We start from the raw sequence: 15938 nt of genomic DNA, 5'->3' as shown, positions 1-15938 counted from the left end.
AAAAAAAAAAAAAAAAGAATTCATCTTGAACCATAAAATTGGGTTTGGATTTAAAGAGAGTGTGTTTGTTTATGTTGATTAAACATTATAACTGATGTCTGTGTTGTCATGCATGTCTTTCCTTTAGAATAAAACACTCATGAACATGGTTTATGAACCCCAGTTTCTGTTTAAAGTGAGATGTAGTTAAATGTTGGTGTCAGTCAAGCCAGGCAGGTGAATTTATTTGGAGATATTCCCAAATTCTCAGTTCGACGCAAGAATAGGATTTAAAAACAGTCGTTTCCCACATGCTGGTATTTTTGGTGTTTCACACCCTGGTGTCCGGGAGAACCCCGCCGTACACCTTTCCCTCACACTTGTCTTTGATTACACTTAGTGACGAGTACTTAAGGCTCCTTGTCTTGGTGGTGGTCTCATCTCTTTCATGTTTTCTGATATAATTACAGTTATCAAAGTAAAAATCAAAAACTTTGACTTGTATTTTGAGCACGGTACGTCTGTTTCTAAATATGAATCCTTGTATTTCTTCTGGAATTCAACTCAGAAGGTTATCACCCATTCTGAGTTCTGAAGCGCAATTGTTGATCTTAACTTCATCAATCAGCTGCTGCCTTTCCTCCAGGAACAGTATGTGCCCTTCTTAAAGCAAGGCAGGGTGATGGGCACAAATCTGATTCTCACCGAAAAGACAGAAGTAGATGGGCTAAATGTATCTTCCCTTTCCATAACCCATCAGATTGTGATAATTCTGATTTTATAATTTAATTGTTATATTTGTTGGTACTTTGGTGGGGTAGGCAAGTAATCATGGTGAAGTTACTACTAAGCCCCAAATTATGTTGCTTTTCATCATGGGGGAATGAATGGTACAGCACACTCAGCTCATTGAGGGGATAAAGAGACGGCTCCTTCCCATCCAGTTTTGTTTACAAACGGTGTTGCTCAAATTTAGGTGACTGGCTACTAGGGAAATAAATGAATGTGGAATTGAGGATGGAACAAAGAATTCAATGCTTTACAATAAATGGACTATATTGAGAGTTCAAGAGAGGATTGGAGAAAGTAACTGAGTATGTAAAAAAATGGTAAGTTTCTGACTGTTCAGCGGAAGGCAAGTGGCTGGCTCTATGAAATGACAAAATTGACGGTTTTCATCTGTGACCTTGATTGACAGCTTAGCCTCTGTCTCAGAACTGAGAGCTGAGCAGAGTTTATCAGAAAGGTCGTTCATTGCTGGTATTTGTGTGTGCATGATGTATAGTCCACACAGCTCTCCTTGCTGACCCTTCACAGGTGTGTTATTTACTTTGCCTTCCAGGTGTCCGCAAATATGGTAAAGATTTTCAAGCTATTGCAGATGTAATTGGCAACAAGACTGTTGGCCAAGTGAAGAACTTCTTTGTAAACTACAGGCGTCGGTTTAACTTAGAGGAGGTATTGCAGGAGTGGGAAGCAGAACAAGGAACCCAGGCTTCTAATGCTGATGCTTCTGCTTTAGGGGAGGAGACACAAAGTGCTTCTAAGGTGCCGTCAGGGAAGAGCACTGACGAAGAAGCGGAGGTGTGTTTGTGTCTGGAATCTGAGCTAATCTGAGCTGAGGAGCCGCCCCGCTCTTCTGGTGGTGTGCTGTGAGGGTGTGTGAGGACTAGCTAAATGAGCATAAGGCTGACAATACACTTCCTCGTGAGGCGTCTCTGACTGCTTAGTCATAAGGACATGCCAGCTTCTGGTCCTAGCAGAGCGAAAGTGTATTATTTCTACTGTTAAGCTGTTTACTAATAAAGATGTCTGTTTGGTAGCCTTGTTGGGTTTTTTGTTTCTTGTTTTTGGGTGGGGAGGGGGGTTGTTTATTTTTTATTTTGTTAAAAATAAAAGAAGCCTGTGCTTCCAATAAACACTGGTGTGATATTTTGGTTTTGGTTTTATTTGTTTTGTTTTGTTTTGTTTTTCCTGTGACAGCCCAAACTATATTGTATCAAGTTTGTTAGGACTTAAATCTCACACGGGTATTTTTATTTTTGTTTCCTCACCTCTAGGCACAGACCCCACAGGCTCCTCGGACTCTGGGTCCATCACCTCCTGCCCCGTCATCCACTCCAACACCAACAGTCCCCATTGCCACTCTGAACCAGCCTCCACCACTTCTTCGTCCAACACTGCCTGCCGCCCCTGCTCTTCACCGACAACCTCCTCCACTCCAGCAGCAGGCTCGGTTCATACAGCCCCGGCCAACTCTCAATCAGCCTCCACCACCTCTCATTCGCCCTGCTAACTCCATGCCACCCCGCCTAAACCCAAGACCAGTGTTGACCACGGTTGGCGGTCAGCAGCCACCTTCACTCATTGGGATTCAGACAGATTCACAGCCTTCACTGCACTAATTACGCTGGACAAAGGCTCGCCTATCATTGTACCAGTGCTCATTTGACTGATCCAAACAAGGCAAACTAGTCCTTCCTGTGGCGGGGGTCTAGCCTAAGAGGGTGCGCGCACACGGGAAGTGTGGCAGTGGACTAGTGTAAGTGGCGTGACACAGCAGGAAGCCTCTGTTTGGCCTCCTTTCTAGTGTCCACTGTGATCTCATGGGAAGAAAAGTATTCTGTCTACCAAGGGGTTTTCGTTCATTTTTACTGTATTTATTTTGTTGAGGTTTCTTTTTTTCTTGCCTCTTCATACTCAAAACTGTTAGTACAAAAATATTGACTTAGGAATTGTAAAAAAAAAACAACAAAAACAAAAAAAAACTCCTTAAGTTCCTTAAGGATGTTTATCTTTCTGCTTTTTTCTTTAATTTAAATTTTTTAAAAGACACTTTCCTATGTTAGGAGTGCAAGATAAATAGCCTGCATTTCAGATTTTGATATGTTCATATTTAAGAAATTATAGCTTCATATCCCTTTTTTCAAAATATGTTGCTTTTTTTCTAAAGGAATTTTAGTATATTCCTTTAAAAGAAAGCAATTAAATCAATTGCAAAGCAATTATATGAAACCACAAAGAATGTATTGAACATGCTAATCCTTTAACATAGTTTGGGGTCCTAGTGTAAAGTCCTTGTTTAAAGGTCATTGACCCTGTTATCTATCAGTAGTAGAGGTTTGGAATCACTCACATGCAGAAAAAGGACTTAAAATTTGGTGAGATACAATGTTTCTTAAGTTCTTTGAAGATATTAATTTTGAAAAAAAAAAGTTTCTAAATGCTCTTTGCTTTTAGCTAGTATCTGCCTGTGTTGGGGATTTAGAACAATTTTCAGTTATGTAGCGATGGTGGTTATGGAAACATTTATTTACAGTTTATCTTCTGAACTTAAGGTTCATACTCACTAAGAGGATCTGTGTTTGATACAAAGAGTGTTTGGGGTTTTTTGGTTTTTTTTTTTTTTCTTGCTAAATCTCTGTTGTACATTTGAATACATTTGTATGATCCTTTCAACCAACCTGAGCTTGTGGTTTGATTTAGGGCTAAGTCATCGGCATCACAAGATGAACTCATTGTGTTGTTGCAATAATTGTGCCGTTAGCTAACGTACTGAGATCGTTTTTATGAAAAAACAGAGGCTTAAGGCCTTTTTATTCCAACACAAAGTCATTAGCACCCACAAAGAATATTTTACTATGGCGGAGTTTCAACAAACATGTTACTGACAGCTTTGATAGAATGACTTCACATGGGAAGCATGGCTTGCAGTAGAGGGACAGTTGCTAGGGCTGCAGGCTGCCCACATCAGAGGGATCATGTTTCCTTAAGTACTGGAAAAATAATCCCTTTATGGGCTCTCCAGCCCATTGGTCAATTTTAATTTTCAGCTTTTCCTTCAAAAGGACCCTCAATTCTGATGTGATTGAAAGTGGCTTGCAGAAAAAGGCCCTTTTTTTTCTCATCAGATCACCTTAATAGTTTATGCCCCATATAAAAATGTAACTGATCTAAAAGTAATATTAAAGAATTTATACTTATTTTTACTTTAAAAGCCATGGAAGACGGTTATGTATCTTAAACTGTCTAGAGCATTTTTGAAAGCACTTGTCTTGTGTACGTGCATATTATACCGTGACAGCTTTCATTGTCTTGTCTCTCGTCAGTAGACCTGCAGTACAGTCTGTGGGAGATGTCAGTCGAGTTGTTCAGCACCAGCATCTGTCCAGATGTTCAGTATCTGTGGCTTAGGTGCTGAATCTGAGGGATGTGTTGCAATTTTCTTTACAAACACTAGAGCACACAGTAGAAGAATAGTAGTTTCATTAGTGATATGACACATGTATATAGTGAGACGTCTTCATTGTGTGCTTTGCATATTTTGTAAATATTTTGCACGTCATTATTTTCCTTTTTTTGTTTGAGCAGTGTTTGGCCTGGAAGAGTAATATGCTTGCTGCTTAAAGGATTAAAGATTTAAAGGTGTCCATGTCTTCTATTTTTATATAACCTCATATTGTATGAGAATTTAGGACCTCTTCACTGTGAAATTCTAAGTACTGGTTTATATATATATATAAAGCAAAGCCTAGAAATTTCTTAATGACCATTTTTGTTAATTCTGAAGTTATCTTTTTTGAGAGATCTACACCAAAGTGTTTTTATAACATAACTAAAAATAAATCACATTGTTGCTACTACTGTTAAAATTAACGAAAAAGTATTTAATTCCAGTGTAATATGGATGGAAACAAAGGTAAGTTACGATCAAGAGTGAGCTTACAATTGAGTAGAACAACACACAAAGTGAAAGAATGTAAAATTCTGTCTTATGTGGAGTGCCATCAGAAGGTGTGGCCCATGTTAAAATGCCTCTTCCCAATCAAGAAGGCTTCATGGGTGTGCCCAACTGCTTGGGTTTTAGCTGACTCCAGATGCGGTCAAGTGGACACATACAGTCCACCAAGACTCTCATCCTTGTTTGTCTGTTACTGAAGGACCACAGTGGTACCTGGAGTCTGTCCTTTGTGTTTTTAATATCAGGTGCTGGCATATTCAAGCAACCTCTACCCCCTACTGCCCCAACCTTTCCTTGGATCTGTGGTCCCCTCTTCTGTGACTGTTCCCATGTCACATCCTTTGTCCCTCCCCCTTTCCTCAACATGTCTTCTGTCCCTGAACACTTAATGAGGAAGCAATGAAGGGAGATGGTAGATGCATTGGGGTATTTGCAAGCTGTCATTAACAAATTGGAGACTACAATGAGGTTGGTTTTTCCAGATGTGACATCTTAGAACTCTGGCAGGAATTTGGGTGAGCAAAGTTTTTAAGGACAATGGTGGGGTGCTGTACGAAATGGGTCCAAGACCCCAGGAAAACGACTACACAATCCAAAGTATGTCATGACAGCAAGGCATATCTTTTTTTTTTTTTTTTATTTCAAACTAAGCAGGCAAGTGTAGCTAGCAGGGTTCCCTGTTGGGTCCTTCAAATTCAGCAACCTTGTGCCTGACTCCATGGTCAGTTGGCCCCCAAGTGTGGGGCTGACTCACTGTTGAGAAGAGGGGGCAACCCTGAAAACATATTGTGATTTCATGAGGTCCTGACCCTGAGGGGACTTGAATTTCTGCCAAGAGGCTTCCTTACAATTCTTTAATAGAATTGTATCGTATTTAACCCTCTGATGGAACCCATTTTGTTTACATTTCCCACCATAGGAGATATGAGACTGAAGAGCTGTCTTCAGGGGTATCCACATTTCCCCAGGTGTAAAATAGCAGCAGGTCTAGATTCAGAACAATAAGACCCCCAATTAAAGTGCTTCCTCACACAGACACCAGACATAAGAAGTGTGAAAAGAACAGGCATGCCCTGTTCAACGTGCCCTGCAACAAACTCAAGAGGACGGGACCACGTCCCGAATCAGCTCGTAGCAAGGCAGAACAAGAGACATGTGCATGTCTTAGGTTTCTAAGTTAGAATTGCAGCTACTGTGCACATAGGCTTAGAGAATGCAGTCTATGTATATGGATATTGCCTGCTTCTGGGAACTGCTTCACTAGTGAATGCAGTGCTGGCAGCCCACAAAGAGCATCAGTTCCCCTGCAATTGGAGTTATACACAGTGGAAAGCTGCCGTGTGGGTGCTGGGAATTGAACCTGAGTCCTTTTTTTAAAAAGCAATCAAGCCAGGCGTGGTGGCACACGCCTTTAATCCCAGCACTCGGGAGGCAGAGGCAGGCAGATTTCTGAGTTTGAGGCCAGACTGGTCTACAAAGTGAGTTCCAGGACAGCCAGAGCTACACAGAGAAACCCTGTCTCGAGAAAAAAAAAAAAAAAGCAACCAGTAGGGTTGGAGAGATGGCACAGCCTTTAAGAGGACTGACTGCTCTTCCAAAGGTCCAGAGTTCAATCCCCAGCAACCACATGGTGGCTCACAACCATCTGTGATGGGATCCGATGCCCTCTTCTGGTCTGTCTGAAGATAGCTATAGTGCACTCATGTAAATTAAATAAAAAAATCTTTAAAAAAAAATAAATCTTTAAAAACAAAGAAAAAGAAAAGAAAAAGCAATCAGTGCACTTAATCATCTCTCCAGAGTGTTTGTTTGTTCATTTGTTTGTTTGTTTTTCGAGACAGGGTTTCTCTGTGTAGCCCTGGAACTCACTCTGTAGACCAGGCTGGCCTTGAACTCAGAAATCCGCCTGCCTCTGCCTCCCGAGTGCTGGGATTAAAGGCGTGTACCACTGCCGGGTTTAAGAGTATCTTTAAAAACAAATTCTATCAGTTTGGGGAGATCTGCCCTCTGCCTGTCTTTTTTGTTGTAATCAGCCCACCAAAAGGCAGAGCTGAGGGCAGGGTTCTTTGATGGAATGGAAATGATCATCTCTTGCTAATCAGGAAGAAAACTCACAGGTGTTGGTGCAACACACCTGGTAAGCCAGCAAGTCTTCTATGCATACCATAATCAGAGGCTTGCTTTCTGCTGGGGATTGCTGCTTGCCATCCTTTACACGAGCCACCTGATGAGCAGGCTTTCCACTGTAGCCTCCAATGGAAGTTAATCATGCAGCTTCAAGCCCAAGGAGGTTAAATGTGCAATTTGAAGCCCAAAGAGATGTTTTCTCCTTGTCTGGCTACATCTACCATTAGGTGATAGTATGTATTTTTTGTTTCCACAATAATGTTTATATCGATTCTTTGGGATATTTATATCATCCATCCAGATCATACTCACTTCCCCGTTCTTCCATGTCTTCCCCACAGCCCTTGTGACTTACACCCCAATTTAAAAAAAAATGCATTTGTGTTGTCTACATACTCACTAGAGCATGATCAGACTTCCAGTGGGCAGACCCCTAAGGAAAGCTGGGTCCTTCTCCACTGTATACTCACCAAGGCATCAAATGTAGAGAGCTGTACCTCAGTTTATCACAGGTTTTAAGAGTTCTCTTCGGCTGGAGAAATGCCTCGGTGGTTAGGAGTACGGATTGCTCTTCCAGAGGTCCTGAGTTCAATTCCCAGCAACCACATGGTGGCTCACAACCATCTGTAATGGAATCTAATTCCCTCTTCTGGTGTGTCTGAAGACAGCTACAGTGTACTCATAAAATAATAATAATAATAATAAATCTTTTTTCAAAAAGAAGAGTTCTCTTTGATGGCTTCCTTTTTAGGCTGTTACAGGGGGGTTGAGGTGGTGGTATCACAGAGGGCTTCCATGCCCCTCTTTCTCAACTGCATCTGCAGTCATCATCACTGCCAAAGTAGCTTCCTTGCTCTTTACAGTCAGCTGGAGCTCAGATCATGACCTTCCTCGTGGTTTCTGGAAACAGCAAAGACCATGAACATGGCCACCTGCTGCACCAAGATCATGGACCCAGACAAGGCCCTTGAAGGCAGCATGGGTTCAGATATCACTGTGGCCTCTGGTGGCAGCAAAGGCCACTCCGATCAGTATGGTCGATGTTGGCAGCACAGCCCACCAACATGGCTTCAGGCCAGGGCATAGACTACATATATATGCATGGTATTTGGTGGTAATATGGGCCACGGACATAGACTCGACCCCACCGCATCAGGACCACACATAGCCTTCATGGGACCATGAGCCATAGTGGTGCCTCCATAGAGGTCCAATGCAGAGAGTGAACCTTTCCCCATCTTGGGTCTCTGCCATTTCCCAGAGCTAGGGCAATCCCGTGGCCTGATAGTATGTTTGGGGGTGAGTGATCAGCATCTGTCTACGCTGTGAGGTGCTGCACATCATTCCACCAACCCCACTACCCACCTCAGTCCTCTCTCTCTCTCTCTCTCTCTCTCTCTCTCTCTCTCTCAGCCTCTCCCTCTTCTCGGCTCTAACTCTGCCTCTCCTCATAGCTCACACTGCTCTGCTCTTCCGTCTTTCCCCATCACACAGCACATTTGTTCATCTTAATGGCCTCTGCAGGCTCTGGGACAGCCTTTGCCCTGTCCAGCTTCTGCCTACCTGCCCTGGAATTATGCTTTTTGTCCTCAACTAACACATGACTTCACCAGTCTTGCTGTGTAGATTGAGGGAAATAATGCATTCGACCAACAGGTGGCAGCCTTCCCTCTTCATCAGACTGCCCAGTCACACCAGCCAGTTAAACCACTAGTGGTAGGCAATCGTAGAGTGTCCTGAAGAATCATATATTTGCCCTTTCCTTCTGAAGAAAGAGTTTGTGTATCATGCCATCCTTCTCTTTATAAGTGACTCTAGTTTAAGGACTAGTAAATCAGTTTACTATTAAATAGTATATGGAAATAATGAATACTTTCAAAATATTGAAGTAATGCTCAAATCTGGCCCTGTCTTCATGCCTGACTTGACACCTGCAGAGACATCTTCGCTTGTCTCAAAACAAAGCAAAACAAAACATAAACTTTCTTGAAGGCACATGAGAAAAATAAAACATGATTACATAGAAAACTGGATGTGACGGTGTATGCCTGTAATCACAATATTCAGGAGATGGGGGAAGAGGGCTAGGAGTTTGAATGAGCCTCAGCTGCATAGCAAATGTGAACCAGCCTGGGATACAAGAGACTGACTCTGGGATCAACACCACAAGCTGGGAACATCTCCTTCACTTCTGACTGCTCTGATATTAACACTAAGAGCACTGGCTACTCTTTCAGAGGACTTGAGTTCAACTCCCAACATTTATGTGAAGCTTAACAACTGTTTGTGACTCCAGATCTCTCTTCTGGTCTCCACAAACACCAGGAATACACATGGTACACAGACATGCAAGCAAGCAAATTTTAAAAAATTAAAAATTTTTAAATGTATGAGACCACACCTCTCCAATCCCACCAAAATAGTCCTATCTATTCTCATTTAGACTTCTGTCTGTGAGTCCGGTGGCCACCATTTGGAACACAATAAGAACTTATCCTATCCCAGGTTTGGACTTCATCATACCAAGACCTTGGGTCTCATATTTAGAACAGATTGCTTCTTTCAGAACCATAGCTACATTATTCATTTCAGACATGGTCTTTCCAGTCTATATTGCCTGTTTCCTATGGTGTCTAAATCCATAGGGTCCTGTCACCTTGCAGTCATGTGAAAGGAGGTGGAAAGTAAGGTAAATAGATGTATTGTTGGGAGGGTTAGGGAGGAGAGGACTTGGGCTCAGTCTCTTTCAGTTCTCACAAGAGTAATCTGGTCCAGAATGCCAAAGCATGCCCACAGGAGGGTTTAATCTCGATAACCAAAGAGTTGCACCTGGGTGTTGGGATCCTGTTGACTATTCCACCAGATCCCACATCTGCTCCAGCTGTTGCCCTGCTCCAATGCATACCTGTGTCCACTGCAAGGGCCCTAGTACTCTCTTCTCTCCGTGATGAGACATTTGATGCTCAAGACAGCTAAGTATTTCCCGCGTTTGTCTGACTTGGAAGAGGTTAGATTTGAGATGCTAGTTCACTTCGTTCATATAGGCTGCAATTACTGTGAACCTGTAGAGCGAATACACTGTAACAGCCCTGTGCTAGGATTTGGGAGGCAAGAATTCAAGCTCTAGCCTTGGGTAGGTCCACTCAGGTCTCTCTAGACCGCAGATAGAACGCTCATAGTTCAAGCACGCTCCACCAGGTGGCTCTGAAGACCAGGAGAACTAAAACTGGGGCGCTTTTGACAACAAAACATCAGAGAGACTGCCAACCTTATGCTAACAGCAGAACGAGGGCTGGCAGATTTGTACTGGACTGCAACAAGTTCAGGGAAGAAGTGATTTGAGCCAGATCTCTGATCTTGAGCAAACGTGTCTACTCAAAGAATTAATAGGTTTGGGAGGTCGGAGGGAGGCTGATTGAAGAGCAAAATATATACAATTCAAAGGCACACAAGGTACTAATGTTTCTAGAAAGAGAAGCCTAGGCTTCTAGGGTCTGGGTGATCCCCAGCATCTAGGGGGATACTTCGCCCAGCTCAAGTGAGTTTCTGGCCGCCATCCGAGAAGCCTCAAGCCCTGCCGCTTGGGCGCCATTACCACGCCCCCAACCTTGGCCCTGCCTCTTGGGAGACATAACCACGCCTCCACCTTCAGCCCTGCCTCTTGGGCACCCTGACCACACCCCCATCATCGGCCCCGCCCCTCCCGGAGCCCGCCGCTGGAGCTGGCCTAACCCGCTGCTGAGGCGAAGCAGCCTAGTGCCCGCCGCCGTAGGGCGCCAGCGGAGCTCCGCGAGCCCCGCAAGTGGCAAAAGTCCGGGTGAGCTGACCGTCCCGGCTCCTCGGAAACCGAAAGCAACTTAGGGCGGTGAGCCGGAGGCGTGTGTGGTAGCGGGCGAACTGAGGCAACGCGGGACACCCGCGCCCGGCCGAGGGCACTTTTGCAAGACTTGTGAGCACAGCCCATTAACGTGAGCTTAATGCCAGGGACTCGAGCCTGCGCCGGTGCTATAGCGCGTGCTCGATTGGAAACAGCACCCGACTCTGCAGAAGGTGAGTTCCAGATTTCAGCAGGGCGCCTAGAGGTGAGCACCCACCGCAGGTTGGACGGAGACAGTCCTCACATCACTGCTTGACCCCCTTGCCACCCAACTGCAAGGTCTTACAGTTCTGAGGACAGTTCTGAGGGCTTTCGTTGCGGGTCCCTCTGGGCCATTCTGGTTGGCTTCTTTCTTCCTCAGCCTCTCCACTCTGTCTGCTGACTTTCCATATTTGGCTATTTTACTTTCGTGAGAACTCTTGTTTATCTCGCTGCGGCAGGCGCAGGGCTCTTCGGAGTCCAGTTGTGGGCTAAGGTCTGTAAAATGGGGAGAGACACCCTTCTCCCCAACCCTCCATGGCCTGTGAAAAAGGCATCCAGCTTGTTGCAATAAATATCGGGCATAGGTGCTGTGTGAAAACTAGATTAGGGCCAAAGAGGACTGTTCCCTTTTCCAGGAATATATGCATTTTTTAAAAAAAGTCTTAGAGAATACTTAAAATGCAAAGAAATTGATTAAAGCATTTCTGAGAATAGAACTTCCTGGGTGTGTGAGAGATAATTTTAGACAGCAAAAGTCTGGGTTAAGGAATCCTCCCCAATCCAGTTGCCACAGTCTGATCTACTTCATACAGCCCAAAGTCAGAGACCTTAACATAACCGAGAGTCTGGATGAAAATCTGGCATCTTGGACAACTGATTTAAACAGAAAAGGCAGAAATTACAGATGGGAAGATGGATGGGAGATGAAGGTGGGAGAGGTAGTGGGTTCAGGAAATGGGTTGTCTCCAGACCCTGGACTGTAGTCTCCCTGGTCTCTTGGAGGGTGAGCTGTGGAAAGGGGCCATAACAGAGAAGGGTGACGTTCTCAGGGTCCCTGGCTAAGGCCTGTGGTGTGGGAGAAGGATGGCCGACGTCAGTGGAGAACCCACTGGATATGGGTGGATGACATAGGGGCCCAGCCACTGGGAGTAAGAGCTTTCCTTTTTGGGGTATCTCAGGGTGACTTGCAAAGTAGGGGAGCCAAAGCCTCTGAGTCAGTCCTGTTAGACTAGGGAGAGAAACAGCCTTATGTAGTTACAATCCCCACTTTCCTGAGGGAGCCCTTGAAGAAAAAAGAGCCACTAAACGTGAAGCTGCCCCTTATGGTCTCCATTTGCTCCTCACTCAATGGCATGTGCTCTCATTTTGTCCCCCACGACACCCTTGTGAGTCAGGGTAGCTTTGCACATCCCCCAGATGTTGAGGGGAAGCACCGAGTGTCAACTCTGCCCTGAGCTCTGCTGCTGGGCTAGGCGGGGGACTCTGAGGTTTCTGCTTCAGGACTGTCACCTTGGTTCCTCAGAGAGCCACAACTGCCTACCTCCCCTTTAGTCTGAGGGGGTCAGCAAAAGGACCCAGATTCCCCTAAGTGCCTGGAGCATCTATTCCCAGCAATGTGGGTAAAGTTCTGCTGGAAACTGCCCCTGATGTTGTATGAACCAATGCCACACTGTCCTCGCAGCCAGCCAAGTGACTGGGGAAGGATCTGTGCCTGATTTTGTGGTAGCCTGGAATCTGGCATTGGTTAGCCTAAAAAGATGTCGGCTGAGCTGCGCTCAGTTTATTTGGGGTGTGTCTCCCAGTTACTGAGGACGGGTGTTAGTAAGAGTTGATTAGATCCCAGGAATCAGATTAAAATGCACGTTATAAATAACCTATCACATTAGACTAGCTTCTCTTTCCCAGAGAGAAGGGAGAGGTCCCACCTGATTTCAAGCTGGAACTCAGAAAACCTCATATCAGGGAATGGGCAGCAGCCCCTTCTGAGGCAACTCCTATGCTCTTTCCAGTATATGTTGAGTACAGGAAGCTAAGACTCTCTGGACAGATGTGAGAACCAGTGAGGAGTTGGCCCCTAGCCGAAGTTTTAAAGACTTAACAAACCAGAGGAAGAGGACACCGGAACAGACGCAGTCTCTAATTGCTTTCTCCACCTGGGTTGCAGCTCTTCCAGGGTTCTTCTGGGCAGGAGCTAGTGCTCCTGAAGAGACTGGTCGGAGTGGGAGGGGTGACAGGTGTAATATCTACCAGCATGAGTGACAGGGAAAGGCGAATCACTCTATAAGACAGAAACAAAATGCCAAGGGCTGGGCACTTGCTGCCACCACCCTAGAATTGGGCCAGCATTGGTGTGTTGCTTTGCTGAGATAAAAGTACTTAAGGAATTCCTATGTGTGGTCTCTGGCAAGTCCTGTCTTATGAGGAAGTGGAATAGTAGCAGACCTCGAAATAAAAGTGAAAATACTCCTTAGTCCTGACAGAAACTCTAGTCCCCAGCATATTTTGCATATTAGTATCTGCAGGCAGCTGGCTGTGATGCTCTAGCAAACGCAGTGTGCACGTGTGCTGCTGTGCCCTGTGCCCTGCACCCAGAGCTGCTGTGCCCTGTACTCAGATGTGCAGGCAACATCATCTCTGCCCTGCACCCTGCGCCCTGTACCCAGATGTGCAGGTCAGTCCTCCACGTCAGGGACAGTCCAGAGAGCAACTCTCATTTCAGCAGTCTGGTCCAAGTCAGTGTCTCTCCTCAGCAATCCAAAATACCTCTGGAATCTCCCCACAGCCTTTTCTTCCCTTAAGGCCAAGCTGCACTCCTCCCAACCCAGTCAGAAACCTCCACCCCCATAAACAACCTACTGTGTGTCTTCTTCCTGAGGTGCTCCCCCTGCTCGTTGGTCTCAGCTGTCTGCACTCTGCCATTGACCTGGGAAGCCCTGTGTTTCCCAGAGTTTCTCCCAGGTTCCCTGGAAGCCTCTGGAAAGAGATGTCTGCACTTTGGGCTTCTGCCTCACTGGGTTCCCTGCACCTGCTGTGCTGCTCTGAGGCTTAACAGGGCTCCTGAGGTCTGACAATCCTCTGTCGCCAGCCAGCAGGCGCCATGCAGCTGTCCTCTAGCCTGTCCATCAGCCACCTCCTTGGACCCTGTCCTGTCCCCACTGACATTCCCCAGTGTGGCCTAATTCCTCCCATCCTCCTCCTGCCTTGGAGGTGCCAATGCGGCTGTGTCTGGACGCCAGTTTTGACCCTAGAATCCTGTCCTGGAGTTCTTTCACTCCAAGGCTTAAACTACATTCTAAAGGAAAGACACTTGGCTTGTGTAGTATTAGCCACCTTGATTGGCTGTGGTATCTCAAGAGCTCCCAGGACACCCTTGTCACTCACATCAACCACTCCAGCCTCCCAGTTCTCCCAGCTATTGCAAAGTCCACTGCTGTCTCCCTGTTCTTGTCAGCTCCCTAACTAGGCTCGGAGTCTCTTTCCTGGACAACCTGGAGCACTCATTTACTCTCTTCAGTTCCAGGTTTGACTGTCTTAGTTTTTTCTTTCCACACTGCTGCAGAGGGTCTTCTTAAGACTTAGCCTGGTTAACACCCATTGCTCTCACTGTGTCAGAGTGTAAGAATGTGGGCTGCATGACCTGATGAGCTTGGATTCAAATCTGGATTTCATTCTTTTATTTTGAGACAAAAATCTCACTACATAGTTCGGGCTGCCCTTGAACTCACAATGTAGCTCAGGCTGGTCCATAACTTAACAGTAACCTTCCTGCTCCAACCCCCTAAGTGATGGTATTGAGGGCATTTGGTACCCTAGCACAAGAAGCAATCACATCTAGAGTTTTGACTTTCTGGGTGTGATATGTGATTAAGGCAAGTTGCCTAATTCTCATGAGCATCTGTTGTCCTGACTGGCTCAAAGAGGTGGTGCTATCTCCCACCTGGGGTGGCTAGGCAGGTAAGATGAGCCAATATCCACACCAAGCCCATACTCAGGGAGAACTGTGTGTTTAACAAGGCTAGAGCTGGGAGACCTCTGGGGCCTTGGGGAATGCATTCCTGGCCTAAAGGCATTCAGATTTAAATAAAAAGCAGACACAGACTGGCAGATGAGCTTCCATGTGCCAGGGTAGACCAGAAACCATGTCATCCTATGCTGTCTAGGCCGGAGACCTCAGGGACAGGGGTGAGTGGGTTGGGACAGTAACACTGGGGGTTAGCTAGTGTGAGTCCCAGGCAACTTCAAAGACTCAAGACTTAGGGTCAGGGTCCTTGGGGAGACTCAGACTGAAGCATTGAGAACAAATAGCATTTGGTAGAAGGCCAGCATGGTGGGGAGCAGCGGGAAATTAAGCAGAATAGAGAAGTAAACCAGAGGTTCCAAGTCACTAAGAAAGTCTCCTTGTTCCTTATTCAGATGGGTGGCTTAGGACTGGAGGAGAGGGGAGAGTGGGTGGGGCCAACTAAGCAGATATTGCAAAGGGCCTCCTGAGAGAGAAGCTGGGAACTCACCTTGGGTACAGCCGAGGAAAGCTTGCTGTATCTCCCAAGTCAGCATAAATCAAAGACAACAGAACAGAGCAGGGCTGGGTAACCGGCTTTGGGGGTAAGAGTACTGGCTGCTCTTTGGGAGACCTCCGTTCAGTCTCAGCACCCACATGACAGCTCATAATGGTCTGTCATTCTGGTTCCAAAGGATCGAATGCCCTTTTCTGGGCCCTGCAGGCACTGTGTGCACATGGTATACATCCATACATGCAGGAAAAACATGCACACATAAAAATAAATATGTTTTTAAAAGAAACAGAACAAAATGATGTGACGACAAAATCAGGTGGGGTTTAAGCGATATGGGCAGATGTGGGTGTTGAGGCGGCTTTGTAGCCAGGGAAGAAAATGAATTTTCACCTAGAGGTAACTCTGGAGGGAGCAGCCAGTGCAGGGATGTCTGCTTCATTTTGGATGCTTTGAACGTTTTTGGGTTGTTTGTTTGTTTGTTTGTTTTGAGTGTTTGAGGTCTGCAGTGGTACAGATGGGTCTCTCAGGGAGGTCATCCAGGTTCAAAGGAGAAGGTGGGTCTCACATCATTGTACACTGTCTTCCACGCCAGCTCAGGATGCTTTCAAGGAAGCTATACAGTATTTGAAAGTAACTTGTTAAATCCGAGCAGTCAGGGGTTAACTGTGTCACATGCTGCTACAAGGATAGACAAGGGGAAGACCAGAATGACCAGTGA

The 15938-nt window shown here is 45.6% G+C and overlaps 2 protein-coding genes across 7 annotated transcripts in view; both read left to right on the top strand.

Moving 5' to 3' along the window:
- Rcor3 (REST corepressor 3) overlaps nt 1–4631 on the top strand; it is a 40101-nt gene extending 35470 nt beyond the window's left edge. For 3 of the 6 annotated variants that reach the window (XM_021157796.2, XM_021157805.2, XM_029474636.1), the window contains one exon: nt 2040–4631. In XM_021157796.2, the coding sequence (XP_021013455.1) occupies nt 2040–2384 (345 nt within the window). In that variant the 3' untranslated portion in view covers nt 2385–4631. Of the gene's footprint in view, nt 1–1321; nt 1564–2039 lie in introns of those variants that run through there. The other 3 variants (XM_021157787.2, XM_029474630.1, XM_021157814.2) reach the window with 2 other exon arrangements.
- Nucleotides 4632–10557: 5926 nt separating this feature from the next.
- Traf5 (TNF receptor associated factor 5) overlaps nt 10558–15938 on the top strand; it is a 46740-nt gene continuing 41359 nt past the window's right edge. Inside the window, exon 1 of the mRNA XM_021165688.2 lies at nt 10558–10897. The gene's annotated coding sequence lies outside the window, so the exon portion shown is untranslated. The remainder of the gene's footprint in view (nt 10898–15938) is intronic.

This window comes from Mus caroli, chromosome 1 (genome assembly GCF_900094665.2).
Source record: "Mus caroli chromosome 1, CAROLI_EIJ_v1.1, whole genome shotgun sequence".
Lineage (NCBI taxonomy): Eukaryota > Metazoa > Chordata > Mammalia > Rodentia > Muridae > Mus > Mus caroli.
The sequence above is the reverse complement of the archived record's forward strand: the minus strand, read 5'-3'. Positions and strand labels throughout refer to the sequence as shown.